General features: G+C 36.7%; 3 protein-coding genes across 3 annotated transcripts; 2 read left to right on the plus strand and 1 right to left on the minus strand.

Annotated features, from left to right (window-relative positions):
• Positions 1-563: 563 nt before the first annotated feature.
• Positions 564-12,159, plus strand: mlec (malectin). The gene is made up of 6 exons (XM_051902644.1): positions 564-970; positions 1,731-1,935; positions 3,312-3,490; positions 3,670-3,846; positions 7,507-7,564; positions 9,456-12,159. The coding sequence occupies exons 2-6, from the start codon at positions 1,734-1,736 to the stop codon at positions 9,695-9,697; spliced, it is 858 nt and encodes a 285-aa protein (XP_051758604.1). The 5' UTR covers positions 564-970; positions 1,731-1,733; the 3' UTR covers positions 9,698-12,159.
• Positions 12,160-14,558: 2,399 nt separating this feature from the next.
• unc119.1 (unc-119 homolog 1) lies at positions 14,559-22,611 on the plus strand. Its single transcript, XM_051902645.1, has 5 exons — positions 14,559-15,259; positions 15,605-15,718; positions 16,756-16,864; positions 17,199-17,371; positions 18,360-22,611. The coding sequence occupies exons 1-5, from the start codon at positions 15,034-15,036 to the stop codon at positions 18,470-18,472; spliced, it is 735 nt and encodes a 244-aa protein (XP_051758605.1). The 5' UTR covers positions 14,559-15,033; the 3' UTR covers positions 18,473-22,611.
• LOC127517274 (phenazine biosynthesis-like domain-containing protein 2) lies at positions 21,541-26,099 on the minus strand. Its single transcript, XM_051902643.1, has 9 exons — positions 25,815-26,099; positions 25,602-25,698; positions 25,421-25,519; positions 25,227-25,336; positions 25,081-25,110; positions 24,890-24,978; positions 24,307-24,482; positions 24,093-24,155; positions 21,541-23,885 (listed from the first exon to the last, which is right to left on the minus strand). The coding sequence occupies exons 1-9, from the start codon at positions 25,896-25,898 to the stop codon at positions 23,773-23,775; spliced, it is 861 nt and encodes a 286-aa protein (XP_051758603.1). The 5' UTR covers positions 25,899-26,099; the 3' UTR covers positions 21,541-23,772.
• Positions 26,100-26,312: the final 213 nt, after the last annotated feature.

Here is a 26,312-nt window from a genome sequence, read left to right on the forward strand (position 1 = left end):
AATTCTGCAAGGCACTTCCTGCATAGTAATGTGTTTTCAGTAAATATATCGTTTAAAAAAAAACAACTACAAATAATATTAACAATATTAATAATTTTGAATAGATAATATTGTTGTTTTACATATATAATATGTACATAATTGCTGTTTTATGTTTTTATTATACAATTAATTACTATATAAGTACTAATAAATAATTATAAGTAATAAAAATTAATAAGATAACATTGCTTACGTTGGTCATTAAAATAAAACTTCAGTAACCTGTTCCGTTCTCTATCTGCCTAATCCCGCCCACCTTTCGCTGCGTATATACAACGTACCAATAAACTGAAGCCAGCTAATTTATGCGAGGAAGTGAGTGAAAGTTGATACACTTGATTCGCTGTTTCCAGACACTTCCATCGATTGTGATTGGTGAGAGCCTGCCGGACTTGACGGGTCTTTTCCTTTCACAAGCAAATCAAGTCGGAGAACCTGTTATTCGGCTTTGTGTGATTGGCTAATCCTCGCAAAATCCCGCCCCCTCCGGAAACTGACTATCAAGTTAGTCTGTCTCTCCTTACTGTTCCATCCCTTCAACCTGCGCTGCTGACTGCACACATACCCACAGTACTGACGCGGCCCTCCCGGTCAGAAATTGCTGTGATTTCAGGCGCAAAAAGCTCAAAACAACTGTATTGAGCAGTATACAAGGGTTGAATAACCACGGTGTCATCATCTGTTAAACGAGAGCGAGCACACGCCGTACACAGGGGTGCAGATGTAAGGGAATATACCTGCAGACTACAGCTGCCACACTGATGACAGAGCAAGAGGGAAGTCAGTTAGCCAGCTAACCACCCAGAGCTAAACTCGACTATCAGGCAGGTAAATGTACGGAGATCTGGACGGCTCAACAACAACGTGCAACTCAAGCATCTGAACGGAGCCGGCCGTCCACTACAGAGAGTATTTCGCAGACTGCACAGTAAGAGTGACATAAATATTGCTTTGGGCTGTTCACACATGAAATTGTTAACCCAGGGCCATTCTGGACCCTAGGTTATCATTTTCAAATTGTCAGTGTTCACTGTTCTTCATTCTAGGTTAGGTATTAATCCTGGAGATTTAGGATATTTCACTCTGTACATTTGTATTGCCTGGGTTAACCTTCTTATTTGCATATGCATTATGTCAGTAAAGCTGATTGGAAGCATACAGCTCGAGACGTGCGCGTCCTGTCTTAATAACTGCCTGTTTAACTGTGTAAATGTCGCCACATAAAAAAGCTACAAATGAAAACACAGATAATACAGTCTGTTAATTTCGTTTGTCGTCACTGTTCCACATTTTTCTCTCAGACGCTGAAACAGTGCGTGAAAGTTTCTTCAACTGTAGGCATATGAATATTTAACGAGTTGAGCTGCGAGGCAGTTTATGATTGGTTGTTTGTTGCTAAACAACGTGCTGTCACATTTGAGCACATCGTCGTTTTACTCAGTACACCTTTGGTACTATAATTCGGTGTTTACCTGGCTAACCCATAGTTAAAAGTGATGTTGACTCTAATTAAAATTAACCCAGGATTAAAAATGACTTTTCACCCTAAACCCCCAGGTCAAGCGCAGGGTGAAAAGCGCAGCTGAGTGTCAATTCTAGCTCACCGACTTCTCTAGTAACTTCCTTACATACTGCTTTTCCCGCTTCTCTTTTTCTTTATTCTTTCACTTTTCCTCTCGGACTGGTAGGCTATGAGGAGGGTGACATTGCGCTGTGCTGCCCGGCTCGTATTCGCAGCTTTGTGGCTGTTGGTGGAAGTGTGTCGGGCTGAGAGCGGGGCGCCGAGTCTGGCAGAACGAGTCATCTGGGCTGTAAACGCCGGCGGGGACGCGCACACAGACGTGCACGGCATTCATTTCAAAAAAGATCCACTGGAAGGAAGAGTGGGGAAAGGTGAGAACTTGGGATTTTTTCCTCCCTGGTTGTGGAGAAGGGGTGGCTATTGTTTGTGGTGGTCGGGAATGAATGAATGAGTGTCCATGTCCTGTGTCAAAATGAAAATAATTCCCTGAAGCAGCATTGTAATGTTTTATGAAATAAATTTTGTGTTGTATTGCTATAATACTTTTTCTTATAATTGTAAATAACATGCAGTTAAGAGTTTGAAAACATTACATTTAGTAAAGATTTAAAGCTCACCCAAAAATGAAAATTCTGTCATTTACTCACTCTCAAGTTGTTCCAAACCTGTATGAATTTCTTCCTTCTGCTGAACACAAAAGAAGATATTCTGAAGAATGTCGGTAGCCAAACAGTCGATGGACTTCCAAAGTATTTGTTTTTCCATACTATGCAAGTTAACGGGGCCCGTCAGCTGTTTGGTTACCCATATTCTTCACAATATATAAATTCATAAAGGTTTGGAAAAACTTAAGGGTGAGTAAATGATGACAATTTTCATTTTTGAGTGAACTATCCCTTTAATTGTATTCTTTTAAGGTATATTTTTTAGTATAGTATGCTAAAGTGTGCTTCTTTTTTACAAGCGTTTACTCATCCTCATGTCATTCCAAACCTGTATGACTTTCTTTCTTTAATGGAACACAAAAGGAGATATTAAGCAAACATTTCTGTCTCAGTCCACATTCACTTTCATTAGATGAAAAAAGACAATGGTGAATGGTGACTGAGGCATCTTTTGTGTTCCTCTGATAAAAAGAAAATCATGTGGATTTGAAAACTCGAGGGTGAGTAAATGATGACAGAATTGTCATTTGAGTGAACTATCCCTTTAAGAATTGCGAAATATTAAATGTATTCCAGTTGCACTGTTTGTTTTATTACAGTATGATTTTAAATTGTATCAAGAATGTCAATCATACTATATTATAAAGAGAAGGACTGGTTTGCAGCTCATCTGGCTTGTTAGTAGTTTGTTTTTAGAGCTGTGGATCATATCAGGAAGTTCGTGTCACTTGAAACGTGATGACTATCACTTCCTGAGTTAGATGAGAAATGCAGTGTACTCATGTCAGGGCCTGTATAGTCCATTTTAAAGCTCTGTAAAGACATGTGTTTTGTCACATTATTTCACATTATTGCATCAGTGTCGCTAGATAATGACCAGTATTATATATGTGGTACTTAATTTTCCATTCAGCTCTTCGTTGGCTATAAATAGATATTGGAACGGAAATGAGGCATCTTTATGAAAACATTAATCTGGTTTGACATGTGCTCAGCATGTTATAAAAACACAAAATGGCACTTAAACTTGCACCCAAACACACCATTTGGCTCTTTTGGCACTTTTCCCCACTTTTCTCCAGCATCAGACTATGGTGTCCGTCTGCCTATCCTGCGCTCCAGCCCGGAGGATCAGATTCTCTACCAGACAGAGCGATACAACGAGGATACTTTCGGTTATGAAGTACCCATCAGAGAAGAAGGAGACTACATACTGGTCATGAAATATGCGGAGGTTTACTTTGCTCAGTCTCAGCAAAAGGTGTGCATTTTGCTCACAGTCACAGTGCATACAATCACTCTTGGTAGTCGATATTTGAATGTGGTGATGTTTAATAATTCATGATACTCCAGGATATCTATTTCATAGTTTTCCCTCATCTCTTTCTCTCTTCTCCTTTTTTTGTTGTCTTTTGAAACCCTTTTGTTCGCTTTTCTCAGGTTTTTGATGTGCGTTTAAATGGCCATGTTGTGGTGAAGGATCTGGATATCTTTGACCGTGTGGGTCACAGCACGGCTCATGATGAAATAGTGCCATTCTCGATAAAAAGAGGAAAACTGAGTGTGCACGGTGAAGTTTCCACTTTTAATGGGAAACTCACGGTAGAGTTTGTTAAGGTAAGAGTCACCTTATGTTTTCCTATTACCTATATAGATCTCAAGAGTAAGGATGGTCTGCTGCCCTTTCGAGGGATTGCTGCTGTGTCAATAGATATGTTTCCATCCACCTATTTTTATGCGCATTTTAGGATTTTGCATTAAAAAAAAAATGCTGGATGAAAACGCCAAGATGTGCAGAAATTCTAAAAATGCTCATAAAAAAACGTATGTGCTCAGTTGAGGCGGATAAATTTATCTGATAAGAAGACTAACCAGTGGATCAGTTTCATTGCACAGCATCTCAAATGTTGGTTTGATCAATCTGAAATGCCTGAGCCAAAGTCTGTCATCAGAATAATTTGGTATAATGACCTCCCAGAAGCGTCTCACATGATTGCATTCCCAAACACCAGGCATCCGAAGGCAAGATAACATGACAGCGTTTATTGCGTTTCATCGGTGCTCTCTGAGACTCAAGTCATTTATGAAGTAGGAAAAGGAGCCACAGTTTCTTCCACGATTGCAGCAACTTCCATTATGTGATATTACAGTTTTGCAAATTCGCAACTTTCAATGGCAACACAGCTATTGAAAATTTCACATTAATTGATCTTGTATATCCATTATCCATGTCTTGGTTTTCACTTTAACTTCATTGTTGTTGCAAGATCTGCCAGGTTTTGTTAGGCTTGGTCGACCAAGATTTTATTAGTCGGTTAGTCACAGAAAAACAAACTCCACAGGATGTGACAAAGTCACACAGTCAGTGAGGCAGAGATTGTTAATGGCAGGAAATCCAAATATTCGCCTCTCATTCATCAACCTCAAATGTGGCTTATCACTTGAAACATGTAAGTAGAAGCAACTTTACAAATCTGCTCGCTGTTAGCCTAGTCCTAGATAAATGTGCGCTATTATTTGGCGCATATCCAAGTGTTTGTGTGGAGAGCGCACTCACTGCATGACATGGAGGTGCCGGTGTGATCACTTTCATTTAACTCAAAATACTCTGATATTTTGGTCATACAGATAAGAGTAATGCAAGCTGTAAAGGGGTCTACTTTTATTTCTGTAAACTCACAGTAACAGAAAAACATTGTGCTTTTGTAAAATAATGAAAACAATCAGGATGCGCTCTTTGCTGTCTCGGTCTCAGTGAACCTGAGCATGTAACAAACATGAAGCAGATACTTGCCTCACAGACACAAGAAATATATCTATAGAAAGCTTGAATGTCTACTTTTAAACAAACCAATTCAAATGGAAAATAAATATTCTCAGATTATGTAATCTGTATGAAACCTGCATATATAGGCATGTCCACTACTGCGGAGATGACGAATCGGTGCCGTTGACTTGATCTCTGCAGCTGAAAACACAGAAAACTTTATCAATAAATTATTAAAATGTTTAGACCGTCTCCTTCGGTTTTTTCATAACACACTCATAATCGTTATGTTTGCCGGTGCGCTGCTGCAAGCTTTATGTGTGCACCTGAGCGCTGATTAGGCTATGTATTATACGTATAAAGGCAAAAGGCTCATTATTATGATTTATGGCTTATTAATATAAACGCGCGATTAGTCGACTAATGGCTTAAATGAACGACTACTAGTCGACTAGAAAAATCTTTAGTCGAGGGCCTAATAAATAATATATATATATATAAGTTATTATATAATAGTATATTCGATTATTCGAATATTCGTTCGGTGGGTTGGTATTCGATTTTCAATTTTGGGATTCGAATATTGTTTTTGTTTTTTTGTTTGTTTGTTTGTTTTTTCGCACACCCGGCATCCCCCCTCGAAATGGTTCACATTCGTGCTTGAATATGTTTACACTATAAAATCTGGCGAAATACAATACTCTTTTTTTTACAATTATCTTATATAGACTAGCTGTTTTTAATAGGATGGACAGTTGAAGGAACCGAACCTCGTTATACTTTAGTAGGCTAAGAAGAAGCAAATATATTTATTAAAGTGTTCCCTGCAACTGGAGTATTCTCTGTCTGAAGCACACAACTGCATGAGCTTGTATGGACAGAAGCACATACCTGAGCTTGTATTTTGGGTTAAGCTGCACTGCTTTGACATTGTGGAAAATAGAATAATAGAAACAAAATGTATTGGCCTTTTTATTATCAATCTAAATAAATCTACTGCAAAATATAGGAGCTTGTTAAAACTCAAACGTGAGATTTTACTGGGACGTCACGTGCCCCAGTAAAATCGCCTATGAGTGAGCGTCATGATTCAGTTCATTTGTTAGGCTAAATGTTAAAAATGTTAGGCTACCTTATTAAAAGTATTGCTCTTAACAGACCTGTGTGTTTTGTATCACTAGTGCAGTGACTGTTCTCGGAGCATATAAGCCCTGCCCGCGAGAGGCGCGCCGCTTCCTGTTCGTGCTGTTTTGTATTTTATTAAAAGTTGATTAATTCTGAACGTGTCGTGTGTCCATATTGCTCTCCCTTGGGTCCACAGCAACACATCCGCCACGTGTGAAGTTGATTGGATGAACGGTTCACAACATAATCAAAATGCTAACAGACAGACACGCAGAGATTCCTGCCTTTATTAGAGAGAAGAATATGTTCAGCCCCCTCCCTCCGAAGCTTCGAATATTCGGTGTTGATTACTACCGAAGCTTTGAAGCTCAAAAAATGGTATTCGGACCAGCCCTAATAAATATATAAATATATATATATATATCATTTTGTTCAGGATTCTTTGATTTCCTCTCTTTTGATCATTTTAATGCTGCCTTGCTTTATAAAAGTATTCATTTCTTAAAAAAAAAAAAAAAGTAAAAATGACTAACCCCAAACTTTTGAAGTAGTAATAATGTAGATTAATCAATCCATCAAGATATTTTTCACATGAACATAATGCAAGTTAGTCAATGGTTTCCGCTTCAGCGCAGTAAAATCCCTAAAAGCAACCATAACTCTTTCAGTGATAGCTGTGCAGTCATCCTTTTATTGAATAAACAAGACACTGATCAATTAAATAAGCCTTTTTATTTTCCTTTTTCCTAAAGAAACATTGATGGAATATTGTGATGTAATTATCCAGTTAAACACACTGAAGCTTAGTATTTCCAAGAAGACGAATTCTGTCAAAACTAATTGTCTCTTGGAGCATTTTTTTTTGTTCCAGTAGTGTAATTTAATTGATTATTTCAAAGCTGCTCCTTTTTTCTTGCGTAAACAACAAATGGTTTTGGCTTGTGGGGTTTCTGTCAGCGATTAGTCTCTGAGGAATCGTGTACATTGAGCATGACAGAAATCCACAGGGAAGATGACATTAATGGATGTTAGGATGTAACACGCATTAGCTTCTGTGTCAGTCACCGGATAAAGCCTCTCATTCTTAAAATTAATCATTTTGATGCTTTTGCACCTGGCGGTATGCATTGCTTTGACAAATTGTGTCTGAACTGTTCAGCAAATTATACTTTGATTGGGTTGGGTATTTGTATTCATTTTTGAGGTTCGAAACCGATGGGGCAGAGAGCCACAGGACTGACCTTGCCTTTTATTCACTGTTAGAAACTCTGCCGGCCAACCGCCACACAGAACTAGAATGGATTTGCATATTTTCTCCATGTGTTTGCATGCATTTATACACTGTAAGCAGTGAACCCTAATCTATCTGTCTCTTGTGTCCACAGGGTTACTATGACAACCCAAAGATATGTGCACTATATGTGATGAAGGGCAAGCTAGAGGGTAAGGAGGATCCCTATGATTGGTTGAGTTGCAAGTTGTCCCTCTCTTAGGGCTCTAAGATTTTCGTAATGTGGAAAATGCGGATGGAATCGCAGAATCCAGTCATAGAAAAAAGGAATTTACAGTATAACGTGTAATGTCATGGAATTTGGCAAATTTTGGATGAATAAATCAAAAGTAGGGCTGTACACTTAAATCACGATATGTAGGATTAGTGTCTGTGAATATTAAAGCACAAAAGGCTGCTATATAAATATGAATTCTGCATGTTCCGCGTGTCTCTGTGTAAACGAGTACTGCTGTTTCATCTACTACTCATACTTATTATATTAAAATTTTATTAAGGTGTTTCACAATTCTTCTTCCATGTTTTAATTTAAGAGTAAATTATAAATACAGAAAAATTAGAACGGACAACACAGAATTTCTGGGGCTAAAAATAACATTTCATTTGGCCCTATCACTGTACAAATTTGACTAAATTATTAAATAAAGTTTTATTAATTCTCTTGATTAGACATGCTTTTTGATTTATTAAAATTGAATTAAACCAGAAAAAGAAGAAAAAGAATCCAGAAAAGAACAGAAAACATGGAATTTGGGAAAAATAAAGCAGAATTTGGGAAAAAAATAAAACTGTTGTCATATTAGGGCCTATAAAATTATTATTTTTTTAAACATTTAATAAATTATTGTTAAATTGTGTAAGTTTCATGATTTCAATTAATTGTACAATTTTGATTATTAAAATTTTATTTAACCATTAACCGGAACCTATAAAAATTAAAGTGGGGAAAAAATGGAATCCACAAAAATTAAAATGGAATAAAACAGAATTTGGGGAAAAATAAAACATATTTCAGATGGCCCTACTCTCTTTCTTTGTATTGCTTCTGTTGTATCCTTAAAGGATTAGTTCACTTTCTAATTAAAATTTCCTGATAATTTACTCACCCCCATGTCATCCAAGATATTTATGTATTTCTTTCTTCAGTCGAAAAGAAATGAAGGTTTTTGAGGGAAAACTTTCAAGGATTTTTCTCCATATACTTCAATGGTCTCCAAACGGTTGAAGGTAAAAATTACAGTTTCAGTGGAGCTTCAAAGGGCTTTAAGGGCTTTTTTCCGTTAGTAGAATAGGGAAGTCGTAGGACATACAGCGTAAGCTTTTTGAAGAATACGAAAGTGCGGTTTTGGCGGAACCACTTGAAGGCAATCATTTGTTTATATAAAGTATATACATTTAAAAAAATTTTAGAAAATGACCGATCGTTTCGCTAGATAAGACCTTATTCCTCGTCTGGGATCATGTAAAGCCCTTTGAAGCTGCACTGAAACTGTAATTTTTACCTTCAACCATTTGGAGACCATTGAAGTCCACTATAAGGAGAAAAATCCTCGAATGTTTTTCTCAAAAACCTTCATTTCTTTTCGACTGAAGAAAGAAGGACATGGACATCTTAGATGACATGGGGGTGAGTAAATTATCAGGAAATTTTAATTTAAAAGTGGACTAATCCTTTAAAGGGTTAGTTCATCCAAAAATAAAATTTCTGTCATTAATTACTCACCCTCATGTTGTCCCAAACCTGTAAGACCTTCGTTTATCTTCGGAAAACAAATTAAGACATTTTTGATGAAATCCGAGGGTCATTGCACCTTTTGCCTATGTGTGGTTCAGATAACCTCGGATTTCATCAAAAATATTTTAATTTGTGTTCTGAAGATGAACAAAGGTCTTATGGGTTTGGGATGACATGAGGGTGAGTAATTAATGACAGAAATTTCATTTTTGGGTGAACTAACCTTTTAATCAAGTGCCATCCTGCTATTTTGATCTTTTATTTTTTTTTGCACTTTCTTCTCCTAACAACCTTTGTTTGTTTCTCAGATGTGCCAAAACTGCAGCCACATCCTGGACTGGAAAAGAGAGAGGAAGAGGAGGAGGAAGAAGAGGAGGGGGAGGGTGCAGAAGGCGAAAAGAAGAGCGCCTCCACCTCTCCCAAGAATCCGGTTCGGTCCGGGCCACGCACCCCCAACCCATACGCCACTGACAACAGCAGCCTGATGTTTCCTATACTCGTGGCATTCGGGGTCTTCATCCCAACCCTCTTCTGCCTCTGCCGCCTTTGAGGGGAACAAGTGAACGCGAGGGAGAGAGAGGAGAAAGGACGGACATCAGGCTGTGAAGGGGTGGGGGGAGGGGCGCAACGAGGGACGCACAGCCGTGGGGACAGGCAGAAATATAGACTGACATCACAACAGATAGAGAAAGCAAAAAACAGGCGAGGGACAGATATTGCTGGTTTTTGAAAGAGGTGACCCGGAGAATACGTGGATTTTGAATGCAAGTTCATTTTTGTGTGTGTTTGTGCTTGTGTTTTGTACACACTTAATACCAATTTTAGTTCGAGGAGATCCGAGAGGTACCGATTAAATGCACACACACATCTGCGGCAGGACTAACCACTTTACAAACCTGGTTTGTCTGGTCTAGCAGGAGACACTGAGGAAAAGTTGAGGACACTCCTAGATCACGTGTCCCAACTAATGGAAAGTTATTGGCTAGGAGCTTCTTCTAATCAGCTGTGGCGTTGATCTGCTGAATTTTTTTTTTTTTTTTTTTTTTTTTTTTGGTGGGGGTGGTCTCTGGTGGGAGGCAGAAATGGTACAAGAATTTTCAGAACCCTTTTTGACACTTCATTTAGTTAATGCATCTAAACCTCAGTGGCGAATCATAAAGCGTTTTTGTTTTATTAAGTGATTTGAGACCTTGGTTTCTACTTACCTCACTTTTTATTTCCCTCACACTCATACAAGCTTCTCTCATTCATTTCCTGCAGCTTCTGTCATTGTTTGTATGATTTAAAAAGCATATATATCCCATTCCTCAATATCATATTTTCAGACAACGCCAACACGTATTTGAATCTCCAGCTGCACAAAGGAGATCTAAATGATTATTTTTTCCCATTTACGGGGACATTTTGGTCTCTGAATATCTGCATGCGTTCTGTATTAAATAAAAAACATTATGATTTTGTATTGAAAGATAGTGTAATTGTTTCCCTTTCTAGGTGGGAACTTGAGTTCATAACAAAGAGGGTCTTTAATACACTGGCCTTTGATAACTTTAAGATTGTATTAGACTAAAGTGTCAAATACCCTTAATTTCTCCACTCTCATTGGTACATGATGTGTGTGGGATAGCATTTTATTGGTTAATTTAATTAATGGCATCTTAATTAACATTGCAAGGGCTCGGTCACCTATTACACGGTGCGTCGAAGAAAGATAGATGCTCAGTCAGGATGCTTTTTGTCACGGTTTCATCCATACAGGCCGTTTTTAACAATACCGCCAAAGATTCTTGGATTAGCGTTACACAAAACCGCCAGAATGCTTGTGGTGGAAGAATTCAACAGATACATGCCTGCCATACACTGTGAAGTATGGATGCAGAAGCTGGAATTTTGTACTCAAGATGGCAAAGTTCAGTGCTGTCATTTAGCTTATGTTGAGTGAACATTTGCATTCCATCTCATCCATCGTTCTTTTTCTCAGCATGTTCTGGTATACTTTTTTCACGTCTTGCTATTTTAGTCTCTTTTTTTTTTCCTTGGCTGCATCTTGTTTCTTTTTCCCTTAATTTGTTTTCTCATAATGTTACTTTCTGTTCCGCTCAAGCAAGCTTGCCTTAAAATGTGATTTAGTGTGCTATCAAGAGACCAACTCTCACACTGCTGAAACATCAGACCACGATCGAGCGCTCATGCCACTGTGCTGTCTGACGTGCGAGCGCCACCTGTCAGTTTGACCCCGTCTCTTGTGTGAACTTCTTATAACTTATCTTGGCCTTCACCTTCTCAGAAGGAGTTGGATGAGAGGGCAGGTTTTGCCTTGGGTTGTTGTTGTTGTTTTTTAAAAAAAATAGGAAACAATCATAAAAACATTGAGGCAACTTTTTCATTTATCGGAGTTGCACAAAGTTGATTATCGTCGCCAAAGTCGTTTTCTTTTCTTAAAAACTTTTACACGGTGCATGTGTATATAAGGTACTTGGTTTGTTGTGCCATACGGTTCTTTTTCTCTTCAGAATATAGTTTTTTTTTTTTTTTTCATGTAATTACTATTGGGGTGTCTGGGTTTTTAAATATCTGGCCTAGTGGAGGAATGGCCTTAAATAGTTTGGTTGTGGATGTGGTCTAGATAATGACAGTGATTTGCAACCACATAGACACACTGACTGATCGTCAGAAAGAGCTTGGATCGTATTGAGGTTAGTTAATTTACAGTTGGGGTTTATGTTGTATAATTTAAGCAAAAGGAAATGGGTTGAATATTAAAAATATTGAAAGACTTTATTTTCCAGGAAGTAAGTAGTTGATTTTTATTTCCTCAGGATCTTTTGAATTTTTTATTTTTTATGATGAATCTTTTACTAGTGTGAAATATTGCACTGCCTGGTGTTGTTTTAAAAGCATTTTTTGTTTGTTTGTTTGTTTGTGTGATTGTTTTTTTTTTCCTTTTTGTTATGCATTGTGTACTTTTGATTCCTTGTTGCCTTAAATTTGAATACATCCTCATGTGCTTTACCATTTTGTGCTCTCTGAACTTTATTTCTTTAGGTTAAGTTACTGCATGGTTGTTGAGTTTTTCATTGTTTTGTCATCTGAAAACCCGTACAGTTGCGTTCAGTTTGTCCTGCACATACGCATATTCTTGGACAATAGCCAAAGACCACATGGAGGCCTTTCATTGTGCACTCCTTCATGAAGAGCTCATGTGTATGACCCCATCCATGCCACACAAATTGCTGTGTTTATGAGGGATGTAGTTTCTGTTAATGTTAGTAGTCATGTTAAACTACCTGTCCCCTGTTTAGCCTCCTCCCTCAGAACTGAATGAACTGGTGAAATAGTATTGGAATGGTTACACCACACACACACACACACACACACACACACACACACACACACACACACACACACACACACACACACACACACACACACACACACACACACACACACACACACACACACACTCACACACTGTCTTTAGAGAAAGTTTCTGAAGTAGGAACTGCAAATTATTGCTGTTTCTTTTTAATAAATGTGCTATTTTATCTAACTGGCCTTGAGGGTATTTTTAATGAGGTAATTTTCCTTGTTTCATTAATTCATAAGTCAATTAACAATTATAGTTCAGGTTGAGATTATAAACCAGTTCTATGATTATTGTAAATTTAATATAGTACTTTGTACTAATATAGTGCCTTACCAAAAGCTGAAGGTCACTTAAAGGTTTAGTTCACCCAAAAATGAAAATTATCCCATAATTTACACACCCTCAAGCCATTATAGGTGTATATGACTTTCTTCTTTCAGCCAAAAACTATCAGAGTTTTATTAAAAATATCCTGGCTCTTCCAAGTTTTATAATGGGGCTGAATGGTACCTGAGGTTTTGAAGCCCAGAAAAGCACATCCATCAAAAAAGTAATCCACACGGCTCCATGCGGTTAATAAAGGCCTTCTGAAGTGAAGCAATGTGGGGGTTTTTTGTAAGAAAAATATCCTCTATCCTATGTGCTTCTGCGTTCGTCAATACGTCGTGTCAGGTCAGAGGTCATTCTTCCGCCGGAACTCGACTTGTGTATGGCCGTTGCCGGAAGCCAGTGATTATAGTTTATAACGTTTTAAATATGGATATCTTATAAAAACCCATAACTTTGCTTCAGAAGGCCATTATAAAAGGGATAGTTCACCCAGAAATGAAAATTTGATGTTTATCTGCTTACCCCCAGGGCATCCAAGATGTAGGTGACTTTGTTTCTTCAGTAGAACACAAATGATGATTTTTAACTCCAACCGTTGCAGTCTGTCAGTCGTATAATGCATGGCAATGGTAACACCATATAAGAGTCAAAAAAACACGCACAGACAAATCCAAATTAAACCCTGTGGCTCGTGACGACACCTTGATGTCCTAAGACACGAAACGATCGGTTTGTGCGAGAAACCGAACAGTATTTATATCTTTTTTTACCTCTAAAACACCACTCACCTCACTGAAGTATAGGCGTGAGACATTACTTCCGTTGTCAGAGCGCGTTCAGACCTCACCAACAGGATGCGCAAGGCAGTTAGACATAGTGGTGTATTAGAGGTAAAAAAAAATGATATAAATACTGTTCGGTTTCTCGCACAAACCGATCGTTTCGTGTCTTAGGACATCAATGTGTCGTCACGAGCCACAGGGTTTAATTTGGATTTGTCTGTGCTTGTTTTTTTTTACTCTTATAGATTTTGTTACCATTGACGAGCATTATACGACTGACAGACCGCAACGGTTGGAGTTAAAAATCATCATTTGTGTTCTACTGAAGAAACAAAGTCACCTACATCTTGGATGCCCTGGGGGTAAGCAGATAAACATCAAATTTTCATTTTTGGGTGAACTATCCCTTTAACCCCCTGGAGCCAGACGGAGTACTTTTAGGATGGATCAATGTGCTTTATTGGGCTTCAAAATCACAGGTACCATTCACTCCCATTATAAAGCTTGGAAGAGCCAGGATATTTTTAATATAACTGACCCCGACTGAAAGAAGAAAGTCATATACACCTAGGACAGCTTGAGGGTGAGTAAATTATGGGATCATTTTCATATTTGGGTGAACTAACCCTTTTAATCAATGAACAATTAATTTACAATAAATAGATAAAATGAGAAAACAAATTATATATATATATATATAAGAAACAATTATTTTTACAAATACAGTGCCTTACCAAAAGCTGAAGGTTTTTTAATTAATAATTTATTTATACTGTGAAAAAAGTGACAATGATTAAAAAAAACAAAACAAAACAAAAAAAACAGTAAAAACAAATTGTTCGTTTCTCTAAGTGTTTTGCCAAAAGCTAAAGGTAGCTTAATTAATAATTAATTTACACTAAAAAAAGTTACAATGACAAATAATAGATATAAAGGAAACAAACAATCAAAAATGTTAAAAGATAAAATGAATGAAAAAAAAAAAAAATTATTTAATAAGAAAACCAAAAATATTAACACAAGATGGCATTCAAAATACAACAAACTTGCTCATAATAACGGGCACAGAGAAAATGAGATGAAATGGATAGAAGAAAGAGGCTAAGTACTTAAAATAAAATCATAGTAAAAAAATAACTGCACTGGCTCAAAAGAATAATAACCTTCTAAACACAAAACAGTTTTTTAATAAACTGACGTGAGCTGATTGGGAAGACTTGAAAAAAGTAAACAGAATTAATAGTAACCATAGCAACTTTCGAACGCGTTCAGCCAATCAGAGCGCAGTCCTGTCGGCGTAGGTTCTCCATAGTGACGCGCTACGCCATCTTGCATTCAGCAAGCGTCGAGCTCAGTATAGAGACGCAGTTTGCGCTTCGTCGCTACACCAAGTGAAATTTCGGAGAGATGAACAGTCAGAGCTCCCGCAACGAAACGGCAACCGCCGCCGTTAACGGCTCGGATTCAACGGCGGCGGCTTCCCGAGACCGCAAAACCGGAGGCGGCGTTCTGAAAAGGCTGAAATCGCGACGAAATCAAGCGGACCGACGGCCTGTAACGGAGGAAGAACTGCGGGCGCTGGGGAGAGACATCACTCCGGATGAAGTTTTGGGACTCCGCGCAGTCACTCGTGGTAAGAGCTGTGGGACAGCGCTATGATACCTGCTTCATCACACAACTCTTCAGATGCTCTCATTGTACATGTGTTATGAGTTACAGCATCCACTGTGAGTACATGTGTTTACCTACTTTATATAGTAACAGGCCGAATCCATGCAGCACATTTTTAATGAGTTTCCAGAGAGCACTTTGACTTGATGTCTATTTTAAACATGGCCAATTAAGCACTGAGATCCTACATCATGTTTAGAGCATTGCTACATAGCTTTCTCAGTGCTTAGAATGAAAGTATTCAGTGATTACTAGTATGTTCCCTCCCATGTATTACTGAAGTACATGCCACATTTTCCCTCCACAGATTATCTTTGTAAACCAGAGGACAACATCTTCAACATTGACTTCACACGCTTTAAGATCAGAGACCTGGAAACGGGGACTGTCCTTTTTGAGATTGCCAAACCACCACACTGTGGTATGTTTCCTTTCTTTGTCTTCAAGTTAAACTAATAGGTGACATCACACAATGGTTCTTATATCATAACTAACTTTATTACTTTTATTACTTTAAACTACAGACTTGTTGGTGATGTATGCTGGACTTCTCCTGTCATTCAGTCTGTTTAAACCCTGTGCTTTAATTACAATTTACCTCATGCTTGCATTTAGATTTACCTCCATCCAATCAACAACCAATGGATAGAACCAAGTTCCCAAGCTACTTTTTTCTTTTTCAGTAATCAATTTCAGGCATATATATGTCAAAATACAGAAGAAAAGATCTGTCGCTACTTGGTTACACCCTAACATTTAGTGTATCCTAAACTATTTAGAGGTTTCTGCTGTCATGGACTCTTGAGATATGAGGGAATTTTATCATGTCATGTTCATTGAAATTTCTGAAGTGAATCTATATTTCTGGTTTTGATCTGCATGGACAATCTGGCTTTCTGAGCCTCCATTTGAGCCACATTCAGTTCTTCTCCTTATTTTCCTTTTTGACACATGCTTTTGTTCATAAATAAGTATAATAGTATAAAACAATCTCTATAAAATGATAAATAAAATACTTATGCAGTAATCATGAACAGCGGGAAAAGTAATGGAAAATCGTTGGTCAAAAATGGTGTGTTTTTGTTTTTTCACATTTCACTCATACCAATGTTATTTTAGTATCATTGATAAATTATTATAGGTTTTTGTTCATATTTTGAATTAGATTTTATTTTTATATTTTCTGTTTCATTTTAATTTAATATTTTAGTATTTTTGTTTCGTTTTGTTTTTTAACTTAAAATTTTAAACTAAATTTTAGTTTTTAGTTTATTTATTTAGTACTTCAACATAAACTAAATGAAAGTGAGAAATCTTGACTACTAGCTGAAATAAAATAATTTTAAATTTTTTGTAATTATTTTTATTTTAATTCAAGTTATGACATTTGTTTTTTATGGTTTGAGTTAACGATAATAACCCTGACTCATACAATCTTTCTCAACTTGTTGCATTCAGACCTCGATGAGGAGGATGAGGAAAATGGAGAGGTTGACACCAGTGCCGGGCGTTTCGTTCGCTACCAGTTCACACCGGCGTTCCTTAAGTTACGCACAGTCGGAGCCACGTAAGTCTGTCGGCCATGTGCATTCCGTTGTGTAAACAAACCTCAGTGGCTCTGAAATTCAGTTGACCAACTCTCAATGTTTTAAAACAAAGGGGCTTGTGTCATCTGCTGCAAGACTTGAGCAATGTTATTAGCCAAATCCCACAGAAACCATGAATAAATCATGATTTGGCCTCAATATTCCTTTCAGTTGTGCAGTAAACATGAGCAGACTTCAGTCTGTGTAGTTGATTGTCATGTTATCTGTTGTTATTAAATACAAAGCACTTGTTTAGGTATAAACTGAACTGAAATTGGTGTATAATGTCTCTTATCTCCTGTCACGCTTTCTCAGTGTTGAGTTCACAGTTGGCGATCGACCTGTTACCAATTTCAGAATGATTGAGAGGCATTATTTTCAAGACCGCCTCCTGAAGAATTTTGACTTTGACTTCGGCTTCTGTATCCCGAACAGTCGGAACACGTGCGAACATATTTACGAGTTTCCTCAACTCCCAGATGACCTCAGTGAGTGTTCTGGTTGCTATTTGAACTAACTCTATTCTCCTGTTATGAATATAACCGATCTTTTAGCTATTAAACCAGTCATACTTTTTTGTTTTATTTTGTTTTGTTTTGTTGTGCTTTTTTTTTTGGTTTTGTTTTTTTTTTTGTTTGGTTTTACTTTTGTTTTACTGCACTGCACTTTACTTTTATTTTATTGAATTTAACAGATAATACGCTGCAATTTTTTTTTTTTTTTCACTTAATAATTTTGTCTCATTTTCCAGTACAAATATCTATAAATGATTAAATCAAGATACATTATCTTGAAGCAAAATTATTAACTTAATATTTAAGTCTTTTCGGAAACACAAGAAAAAATGAGGCCATAAAAATAAACTTAATTAAAAGAAAAAGTTTATTTTTCTTAGCCTGTTGACAGAATTATTTTTTCATTTTAAGTTTAAACTCACTTAATTTTATTATATTTTTCAGAAAACAAGACTTAATATCTTAAGTTATTTGCTTCTAAATAAATGGATGTTTATTTAAGAATTTTTAGAAATTTGTACTGGAAAAGACATTGAGTTAGAAAATGTTTTGCATTGAACATCAGGAGTAGTTGTAGGCATAATCTGTAATATTACAATATAATTTTAATATATAATATGACAATTCTTTTATATTTATATATATATATATATAATTTTATAATCATACTATAATTTGTGAGAACACTACTTAATATCACCTACATTGAAAAGATACCAGACTTGTTCCCCTCAAAGGCTCAGAGAGGAAATTTGGCACAAAAGAATAACCAATTGTCTTACAAGTAACATATTGACCTGTCTTTGTCTGACATCTCACTCGTCCTGTCAGGCTTGTATCAAATTTCAGGCCTCTGTCTCTTGCCAGTGCTCAGATAGAGGACAGCGCATTACATGTCCGTGTTCATTTGTTAAAGTGGCGTGTAACACTCTGTCCTGTGGCTTTCCTTTGTTTCCTGCAGTACGATTGATGATTGAACACCCGTATGAGACCAGATCAGACAGCTTCTACTTTGTGGACAACAAACTCATCATGCACAACAAGGCAGACTACGCTTACAACGGGGGTCAGTAGTGCCGCTTCAGCAGGAAACCTGACGATAGCTTGTTGGAGTGACCGTGTGGTTTCGCTTGAAAAGTGTTTGTGTGGAATGCAAATACAGGACTGTCCCTCGCTACCAACAACACACAGTGTTGTCACCAGCATTATGATCCCGCCCAACTGGAAATAACCATTCCTTCTATGAAGTTCCTGCATTCCACAGACTGCACGCACTACTTGTGAGTTTGGCCAAAAAAGCGGAGCCTTTCTCCTCCGCCACACTCTACTAGCCGGAACTGAAGAATTCCTGTCCTGTCATCCTGCTTTAGGGCGACTACAATAGAGGAGTTTTTGTTTTGTTACTTTTGTTCTCTTACGTCCTGTGCCCACCACCTTGTGTCTTGTTTTGTGAGATTTTTAAAGCTCCGAAGTCCTATTACCAAACTGAATCTTGAATATCTGAATAGGGTCTTTCTATGCTACAGCTTTATTCAAATGTGCTAAAATGAAGCGATCCTGCCACATACATCTTTGGTTATTAAACAAAAAGAGGGTTTTTGTACAGATTTGCAGTTGTTGAAGTTCATTAAAGGGGCAGAACGACATTATTAGGGTTAATCATCACTTAGATTACAACGTGATCAGGGTTAGTATGTCCAGTTAAAGAGGATGTGATCTGTTTTTTATAACCATAACCCCAAGGGGGCATTTACACGACACCGGTTTCAACAAAAACTGAAAACTTTTAATGTGTTTTGGCCATTCATTTATTTACATGACAATGGTGTTTTGCGGGCCTGAAAATGCAAACATTTGAAAACGTGTTTCAACGTTTTTGAAAATGGTACCATTATTGTCTCCATGTAAACTACAAAAACGCAAATTTGTGAAAACAGTGACATGCGCATGCATATTACGTGTTCAGTCTTTAGGCGCGTAGTATTTCTTTACAAAGTGACATCGCCAACTACTGGCCTGGCAGCAGAATACAGCGCTTTTAGTCGTTTTCGCGGATCTGTGTGAACGGGGATGGTTTTTACAATCTTGTCTGTACATGAAAAAAAGCAAAGGAAAAACTTTTTTAGTTTTTTCGTACATCGTTGACGTGTAAACATACCCTAAACATACCCTAAAACAGTTGACAAGTTGCAGTGTTTTGTTTAACTACACTACCGTTCAAAAATTTGGGGTCAGTAAGATTTTTTTTTTTTTTTTTTTTATTATAAAAGAAGCCACTTATACTCATCAAGGCTGCATGTATTTGATCAAAAATAAAGTAATATTGTGAAATATTATTACAATTTAAAATAACTTTCTATTTGAATATATTTTAAAATATTTTATTCCTTATAGAAAAGCAGAATTTTCTGCATCATTACTCGTCTTCAGTGTCACATGATCCTTCAGAAATCATCTAATATGCTGATTTGATGCTCAAGAAACATTTCTTATAATCCATGTCGAAAACAGTTGTGCTGCTTAATATTTTTATAGTAAAAAATAGTATAGATCCTTGATGAATAGAAAGTTCAAAAGAACACCATTTATGTGAAAAACTTCTGTAACATTATGAATGTATTTACTGTCACTTTTGAGCAATTGAATGCATCCTTGCTGAATAAAAGTAGTTTTTTTTTTGTTTGTTTTTTTTAAGAAATTAATAACCCCAAAATTTTCAACCTCAAACTGACCACTGATCACACACATTTTATAATGTACTTTGTTTTATTTTGTCTAACTGCTTTACGTCAAGTCTTTCTGGCTGAAAACAAAAGTGGACTAGTTGTGTAGTTTCAGTCCTGTAGGAATCTGGAATGGATCTGGTCGTTGGGCATCTGTCTTTGTCATGTACGAGGCGAGGGTTTTTGATGTCAGGATCAGCTGTGCATACAGAAACCATGTTTTTACTCGTGTCACACACAGAAAGGGATGGGATTCCCAACATGGTGTCCTTGTGCACCTTTCAAGCTGTTTAGCCTCTATCAGAGCTTTGATGTTTATCTGCTTTGATCTAATTCAGCATGATGTTTAATAGTGGTTGTGAATTAGGCGATGTGATTGGCTGAAAAACTAAATTAAAAAAGCTTCTGGATACCCATCAAGAAATGCCTAACTTTACATATTTAATCAATCTTAATTTGATTTGATTAGCTCATGATCAAAGCAAATTATGTGAAGGTTGCAGAAATACCCATTGTTATTCATTCACGAAGTCAATCATAAATCCAATCACAAACAAGTCACTTATCAGCCGAAAGGTGACTTTCTTACATTTTTAAGTGTCCTTAAATGAGAGAAGTTGTAATATTGGCTAAAGGACCCATGTTTGTGAAGTATTTGTGGTTGCATGTCTGTCTGATGCCTTATACTCGTGCTGTTTACAATTGGTAGTACCTATAGGGCTGGGTTATGTTAATTTCTCGATTTTAATCGATTTATAAACCCCCAGTGTATGCTGTTTTCAGTTGATGCAAAAACAAAACTTCACTAAACATTTTTCTTAGCCCGTTTTCCCATCCAATAAATTGAAATAAGCTTTCTTACTTCTGATATGAAACAAAGTCTTTTAAATTCAAATAATGCCGCTTTGGCGCTCTTTAATGTGGTGTAATCGTTTAACACCTCAGTTAAAGCGAAAAGGCAGTGATGTACCTGATGATGTGTATACAAGGGAATCGAATTAAATCGAGATCGAAATTTAATCGAATCGTGAAGTTTGTGTCAATACCCAGCCCTAACAGGTACCATCTATGTGCTGAAATGCTGTAACCTACATGGAGTAATTTACCACACAGATTTTGATCCATATATTACCTTTGTTAAACCGTGCACAAGATAAAATCTTTTGGTTTTATTAATTCTCTCCCCTTTTCAGTGTCCTCAGATTATGTTTTAACCCATTAGAGTTACAAAGAGATGATAAAATGTCTATTATTCTTTAAAATATTCAGTTGTCACCAAGATGTGACCTGCCCATATTTGGTGGTTTCTTTATCATGGACACTAATGTGTGGATTTAGTCATAGAAGCTGATTTAGGAATACTGCTCATGCTTTACATTTGTTATGTAATATGTCAACTGGAATACTTTTTGTCTTTTATTAGCAATTTACAGGGTTTCTGCGGGTCTTACGTCTTAATTCACCCTTTCACAAATTAAGGCCTTAAAAAAAGTCAAAAAATCTTAAATTCATGAAGCCATGGCATTAAATCTTGCATGCATTATGAAAAATGAACATCTTCCTTATTATTCTTGTCTTGTTTTCCAATAAAACAAATCTAAACATTTTTAAATCAAATTAAATTTGAGATACAAATGTAAAATGTTTTGGAAAAATTGAACAAAATCAAGTGAGTTCATGCTTAAAACAAGACTAAATATCTGTCTATGAGTTATGAAAACTTTCCTTTGAATTAAAGGGATAGTTCACCCCCCACCCCCCCAAAGGAAGACTTTTGGAAGATTGTCCAAACCAAACAGATCTCGCCCCCAGTTGACTACCATAGTAGGAAAAATAAATACTTAGTCAATGTGAGATCTGTTTGGTTACTGACATTCTTCCAAATATCTTCCTTTGTCTTCAGCAGAACAAAGAAATTTATACAGGTTTAGAACAACGTGAAGGAGAGTAAATAATGACAATTTTCATTTTTGGGTGAACTATCCCTTTAAGTTCATTTTTCTGAGCCCATTAGCAGATATTTGTTCTTGTTTTAAATCATAAACTCACTTTATTTTGTTCAGTTTCACAGAAAACAAGACTTCAAGTCTTAAGTTTACCTTCGTAAAACCTGCAGAATCCCTTTATTTATTATGTCAGAATGTGTGATTTTTTTTATTTTTTTTTTAGTAAAGCCTTGTATCAGGACTCTTAAAAAGAAGAAATTCGTAATGTTATATTCTTTGAGCATTCTACAAAAACGACTTGTTTAGATAACAGGGACCATTAATATATATATTAAACAAAAAAATCTTATCTAGTTAGACTAGCCACAGGTCATGTTAATTTAATCCATAAGGCAAATCACCGTGCTCAAGATTCACTTTTTTCTGCAGGATTGTAGGAACATTGTTGAAAATAGGAATTCTTGAAAATGGGTAATCTTTTCAGATATGAAGGGGGTGGGGGGTGAGTGTTCAGAGAAATAAATAAAATACATTTTATAAACTTTATCTGTTTTATTCTTGACTCCACAGTAAAATCCAGTATTGTACCACAAGGTGGCAGTCAACATCACTTGGACACCAAATGATTTAAAATCCCATCTCAAAATATATGCTCTACTCTGCTACAATACACAAGGAGCAGTGGCCATTTTGAGCAAAACAACTCAACCCTGTCACATATGTATGTATTTCTCATTGTTTCAGGGTTGTAAACTTGTGACAGGGTTGAGTTTTTCCACTTCATTTATGAATAATTTTAATTAATTAAAAAATTAAGGTATTTCTTGCTGATTACCACCTGACATGTTAAGGACTAACACAATAAAATTATGTTTTAGTTAAACATCTAAATATGTTTTATATATACATATATGTAAATATGTACCTCCAACTTGACATATTTTAACCATGTGTAAATAGAAATATAATCTAATAAATTGCAATTAAGGCGTATTGAATGTTAAAATGCCTTTTAAATATAATGTTAAGTGGGTATCATTACCCAATTTACTCTTAGTAATTTAATAATTTAATAAATGTAATAATAATTTAAAAGTTCACTTTAGAGTTATATCGATATCGACAGTACTGGCCTTTGAAAGTATCAGTATCGTATCGAAAACAAAATAAGTGGTATCGCCCAGCAGAATATCGGAAAAGGCTCTCAGCCAATCAGAATAGCGAACCAGAATGAACTGTGTATAAAATACAATATTCAATGAAGCAACTCAGCGTTCCTTCTTTACTAGTTCTAAAGTGACGTTTCAGAATTAGTAACGGAGGCTTGGGCTCAACTGTTAAACTGTCAACTTGAGATTTGAATCCGTGGCGGAAGGAAGTAGTGCCGCACAAGAGAGAGACACCATTGTTGTTTATTACACTTGCGCTGTCGAACTGTTGTATAAACGCAATATCACACTCGTAGCCGTGCAATATGGCTCTATATCAGCACGGCTGTGATTTGGCCATAGGCAATCAGTGGATCTGAGCTGAAAAAGGCTCTCAGCCAATCAGAATCGAGAACCAGAACGAACTGTTGTATAAATGTTATTAAATGGTACATAACTTAGAATGCACCATCACACTAATATAAAGTGGAAATTATATTCACATGATTTCCATCAAAACTATCTGCAAATTCAATGAATCGGTTGTGCAAGACTGTCTAGATTTTAAGAGTTCCCTGAAGAATGATCCGCGCCTGACCAATGATGTCCAGTCGACCGTCATCTCTTATCTCCAGCTTAAATTCACCACCACGACTGGAACACTGGTAAGCTAGAAAAACAAATATAGCGGAGATAAATGTCTTATTCTGAGCAGCTTGTTTCGTTAATGTTAGCAGAACAGTTACTCATCCTTGAAGGTTTACTTTTAAATTGATGTGAACTAGTGTCAGTATTTCCATTCTACTGATTAGATTTTTTTTTTTTCATTCCAGTGTTTGTGATGACATGATGCAGTGAAGAAAAAAGAGGCTGTTACCCATCATTTTCTTTTTCTCCAGCTTCTCCGACCAATAGCCAGCAAGGACTGTATGTGCAGACCCTTTTAGAAATAAAGCTGTACTATGATGCACTGATGATTGCCAGTAAGCATTGATTTCTCTTGTGCATGCCCCTCATGATGGTTTAGTAATATTTATGAGTTTACACTGTATACATTTCACATTCAAATGGCTTTTGAATGTTCTGCTCACCAGTGACTGGATCTTCAGGGACACCAACCCAGGGTGAGAAGACACGGGAGTAGAAGTCATATCCAGACTGAGTGGTCTGTGTTCCTTTCAGTGTAACGATGAGACTTTTAATCTTACCAGTGGTCTCATTTTTCACAAGAGTCTCTGCCTCTGGCCTCAAAGATATAAGATCAGACCTGCCAACAATGAAGAATTAACAACACTGCAGAATGTTTAGCATACTGCGGCCCGGTTTCACAGACAGGGCTTAGATTAAGCCAGGATTAGGCGTTAGTTTAATTAGGCCTACAATGGCAGTGACATATTTTAAGATATGTCAGTGCAAGTTGCTTTCAGTTAAAACAGTTCAAACATGCATTTCAGTCTGGGACTAGGCTTGAGCCTTGTCTGTGAAACCAGAGGTGTATGTTGTAAATTGTAGATGGAAACATTTAAAATGTACTTCACATAGAATTTGCAATAGTTTATTCATTTTTCTATGCAAAAAGCTGTTTTCACATTTAATAATCATTTAATGCACACAAATACAATGCCATGTCCAATATAATTTTCTTTGTGAACTTTTATAAATGTCCAGCAGTACCTGTTGCATGTGTCAGCTAGACGAATCATTAGATTTTTAATGGTTGGACTGTAGCACACATCCTGAATGGGTAAGTCTCCAACAGCAGCCTGAAAATGTAAGGCAAAATGGTGACATAAAATAGTTTCTGCTTGTGTTATTCTAAAAAAAAAAAAACCCCACAGAAATAGACTACTAACTGGCAGTTTTACCTTCAAAAGATCCTTGATTTCATGTTGGTCCTGCAAATGAAACATTCAAAACTCAAATTACAACCAAAAGCAACTACGTGATTGATTAAAAGTGTCCATTTTAGTTTTGTTGAAGAAAGGGTCCACAAGATGTCTTTTGGTCATACCTGGGGCTTTGGTTTGTTTAAGGGGAAGTCCATTATTAGATATTCTTCATGCTGGCCCACATTAAGCTCCCCACTCATAGTCTCAAACACCACAACAGGGTTGACATTCTCTGTGTGATGATATTGTGCTTTTAGAGCGGTCACAAGTCCATTGTTTTTGGTAAAAGATTAATGTCAGGACGAGCGTTTCTTACTTTTAAGGTAAAAGAGCACTGCTGCTGAGGCCAGGGTTGCATGTCCACATAGTGGATACTCACTTTTGGGGGTAAACCAGCGTAACCCAAACCTTGCACCTTTCAAAATACATCAAATCCAAAATGAAAATAAGTGTTGTTTGAGTAGCCCATTTCAACATGCTTCTCAGCAGCAAAATACCTGAGGTAAAATCCACAGACTTTAGTTTTGTGATGAAAGCAGTGTCTGATAAATTCATCTCAGCAGCGATGCTTTGATAAATATCATCTTGCAGCTCCTAAATGTATTACAGAGAAACATTTTATAACGCGCTAACACATTAACATTTTATTACCATGAATAACTAATAGTCAACGTATTTAAAAGACTGTCTTGTGATAGTGTAATACTTACATTCTCAATAAGACATACTGCAGCAGGATTGCCTTTGAAAGGTACATTGGTAAAAGCATCAACAGTAAATATTGGAATTTCCATTGTCGGGCAAATTCGCTGTCTTTGTCTCTTTAGTTCTGGTCTCAAAAAAGTTTAACTTTATTGAACATGCAATAAAGTAGAGATCCCAGCTGTTCGTCTGACTTATTAAATCTAAAACCTCACTTCTATTTTGTTATTGCTATACATCCAATGGGCGCTTTTCTTTTTGCTCCACCTCATGTCACCATTGCCTAAAACGGCACCATTGCCCCTGCCAAGTGCCAATTTTGTCAAGAATTTGGCAGAAGTTCCGCCCACCAATGTCTAGTTGGTACAGACAAAACTATAAAAAAAACACGCACGTTGTCTGTTTGTAACAGTGGCGTAGCGAGTATGGCGAAATAAATATTGAAACGAGCGACCCGAGTTCGATTCAGCCTTTTGCCGAATTCGTTCGCCATTTATTTTCAATAA

This window comes from Ctenopharyngodon idella, chromosome 8, assembly GCF_019924925.1.
Source record: "Ctenopharyngodon idella isolate HZGC_01 chromosome 8, HZGC01, whole genome shotgun sequence".
Taxonomy (NCBI): Eukaryota; Metazoa; Chordata; class Actinopteri; order Cypriniformes; family Xenocyprididae; genus Ctenopharyngodon; species Ctenopharyngodon idella.